At 36.6% G+C, this 3,528-nt stretch overlaps 1 protein-coding gene across 1 annotated transcript; it reads left to right on the forward strand.

Moving 5' to 3' along the window:
- The first annotated feature begins 2,175 nt into the window (after positions 1 to 2,175).
- Positions 2,176 to 3,231, forward strand: LOC149210737 (F-box protein At5g49610-like). The gene has a single exon (XM_089399071.1). The coding sequence runs from the start codon at positions 2,176 to 2,178 to the stop codon at positions 3,229 to 3,231; it is 1,056 nt and encodes a 351-aa protein (XP_089255197.1).
- The last annotated feature ends 297 nt before the right edge of the window (positions 3,232 to 3,528 follow it).

A 3,528-nucleotide genomic window follows, 5' to 3' on the forward strand; every position in this document is an offset into this window, starting at 1 on the left:
AAACCAACATTAGGTTGTTGTGATTCATATTGTTGGACAAAGTGATAACACTTATATTGTATAACCCTTGTGTCAATGTCACTCGAATGGATGGAAGCATCACACCCTTCTAATTTCAAATTCATTATGCTCGACCTATCTACATAAAACACATTTTCATCATTTCTCTTATACATCAACTAGGAAGAAGCAAATAGCCTCCATGTATTCTATTAATCTATGTTATCTCATATTATTAGGATTTTAGGTACTTTTGTTAGACATGCCACTTGTAGGACAACTTGGAACATCTATTATATAATATGTTGTAAGATTTTTTTGTAGTCATAAAGATCTGCTTATGCATACTGAAAAACACTGAAACAATCTCATGTATTCGATGCTAACTTTAGACACAACCTTTTGAAAATATAATATAATATTTTTGTTTCAATTAAAAGTAGAAAATACCATTGAGGAATTTATGATTGATGTCACCTTAGTCTTAGTTTTGCAAAAGGGGGATTCTACTCCTTCATGTGTTCTTCCCTTGTCCCAAGGCAAATTGCCTCTATGTTTTTCTCCCTTCTAGTTAATGCTTTCCATGTTTGGAACATTATAAACCAACATTAGGTTGATGTGATCCATAGTGTTGGACAAAACATTGACCCTTTATATTGTAAAACCCTTATGCAACTAGCACTCCAAATGAATGAAAACGTCTCACCCAATCACATTCACATTCACTATGTCATCTTATCTAGTCAATTGGAGTTATCTAGAGTGGTTCGGCAGAATGGTTGATATCTCCTCCAGCTAGGTTCAATTCCTTGCCAATGACATGATGAATGATGTAATGTAGTGAGCTAGAGTTGCTAAATTTACTCTATGTTTGACCTCTACTTAGAACACATTTTCATATTCCCCCCAACTCATCATCATGAAAGGAAATAACATTCATGAGATAATTTTCGATGATTTAATATGATTGCAGGGGTACCATCTAATGCATCGATGTGTTAAAATGAGGACATTTGAGAATTCCAATGCATTTGAATCATCCAACCCTTCCTTTGCTCGATACCTTCTATTGTTTGAGACATGTTTTCAGCGATAATCAAATTGAAATTTATTTGTCGACGCATTTCGAACAAGCAAGTGTGGTTCATCGTCAAGACAAGATGAAGAACTAGACCTTGGCAACAAAATAAATAGAGAGACCGAGCATTCCAACAGCTAAAAAGAAACAACTACTTTTGACCAAATCATGTCTTCATCTCACTCGAAGGTACTTCTCACTCAATACCTTCTTATGCCATCACGTCTTCCTAGCAAGCCCTTTAACTAAGTGACATTTTCAACCTATCTCTATATTATAAAAATTAAACAATAATTTATTTTCTATTTTAATTTTTATACATTTACTTATTATCATGATCTACTACAGTTTTTTTTTTCAACTTTTACATAACTAAAATGTAAACTAAATTAATTCTTTTATTGAAATTAACTAATCTTCTATAATATACCTTTCATTCATTTCTTTTAATAATATTAGAATTATGACACTTATTATTTATGCATGTTTTTGAGTTGAATTACATTTACTCACAAACTTCGAGTAATTTATAATTATAATTTTATAATAATAATAATAATTTATTTTACCATCATAGTTTAGTGAGACACCAAAATTCTTTATTTGAATTAAAATCTGGTTCAGGGGCCGTTCACACGTATAGTCGATTGGCTCGAGTGTAAAGAATTAAAATCTGGTTCAGTGCACATACAGTCGATTGGCTCGAGTGACCATAATTGGTGAATGGGAAGTGATGTCCTTATGTAGTAAATGAGGATTCTGACTCGCCGCTTATCAGTACCTTGAGACAATGAATCCTTCCTAAATGCATATCCCGCGATCATGACTACTGCAGCGGCGATCATTTCTTCCTTGTGCGGGCAATTCGACATTTGAGCCTCTTCGAACTCTGAGTCTTATTTTCAGGAACAACCATACGGCAAAATCTGGTTCGCACATATAGCCGATTGGCACGAATGACTATAATTGGTGAATGGGAAGTGGTGTCCTTGTGTAATAAATGAGAATAGCTGGCTTTTGCGTGAGAGCTTATTAAGGAAACCTAAAATAAATATTGATGCCTTGATGTCTTGTATTTTCCAATAGATATTGTAGCGATGGAGGCAGAAATCTGGCGAAGGCTCCCAGAGGAGTTGTTGTATATGATTTTAGCAAGGCTGCCCATGAGGGTTCTCGGCAAAATGAGTAGTGTCTGTAAGAAGTGGAATTATCTGCTGTCTTCCCGTGATGCCCTCCAAGTAGATGTTCCAAATTGGTCTTTGCATTCCACCCCGGGATTTCTGATTCAAATCCATTGGGATTTTCAAGATGACTTGGAATATTGGGTTATAGAAGGACACGGTTCAGAGAGCTACAAACTTCCTTTGAACCGTGAGATCATTGTGGGTACTTGTAAGAGCATCTTCTGTATTCGTAGAAAAGGGTATAGCTCGGCTCTTTCTTTAGGCATTCCTGGTACCAGATATTGGAAACAACTGCCTCCTCCTCCTGCAACATCTTTTCACGGGTTCAGTGGATTGGCTTTCGATTGTTCCACAAGGCGTTGCACTGTTCTGCTGGGTAGTTATAAGTATAACAGGAGGCAACAAGATAATATAAGAATTATGATGTGTATTTATGATTCAGAGTCCAGTGCGTGGTCTCAAGTTTCCATGATGTCCCCCAACAATATTTTACCTGTTGGAAATGGTATTTACTGTAAGGGCAAGTTTTATTGGGTGTGCAACACTCTCAATCGCAATAGCAGGAAACTCCTGGTAGCTTTCAATATTACTGACGGAGTTTGGACAAAAATCCCGCTGCCACAGGGATGTACAGGGAATATTTATCATGAAGATATAGGTGAATACTATGGGCAACTAGTGCTAGTGGAGCACCACTGGTGCTTTGTACGCATGTGGAAGTTGAATGAAGCACAAGTATGGTGTAATCCACGTACTTTTCGTTTGCCAAAACCATTTTGTTCCGTAACAGTTAATAGCAGCGGGTTGATAATGGTAATGGATCAGGAAATGTCAATGAACATATCGATGTATACCTGGAAGGGGAAATTGATAACCAGGGGAATCAGATTGCCGGGGCTTCGCGAGTCTCAACGACCGGTTATAGTACCTAAATCATCCTTCGAATCTAATAACTTATGGTGGCCATAATCATGATTTGTATAATGATGATCCATTGTTTAGGAAAGTTGAGATGCTTAATTTTTCTTTTCCATAATTATATTTTGGAGTTCTCCTCAGCACAACTTTTTATATATAAATATAGATATATACCCGCCGAGGACAAACTATAGTAGACCTCAACGCAGATATCTAAGGATCCTTGGTATGGAAGTGGACATTTATTGCGGCATTTGGTAGTGGTACAATGGATATGCTTAGCCTTGTTTGATACTTCAATTCAGCCGATGTTTGTTGTGCTCCTGGTTGCTTCCTTTATTTTGGGAA

The sequence above is a fragment of the Pinus tabuliformis genome, chromosome 1_2 (assembly GCF_031772625.1).
Source record: "Pinus tabuliformis cultivar Carrire ecotype Pingquan chromosome 1_2, CPIR1, whole genome shotgun sequence".
Lineage (NCBI taxonomy): Eukaryota > Viridiplantae > Streptophyta > Pinopsida > Pinales > Pinaceae > Pinus > Pinus tabuliformis.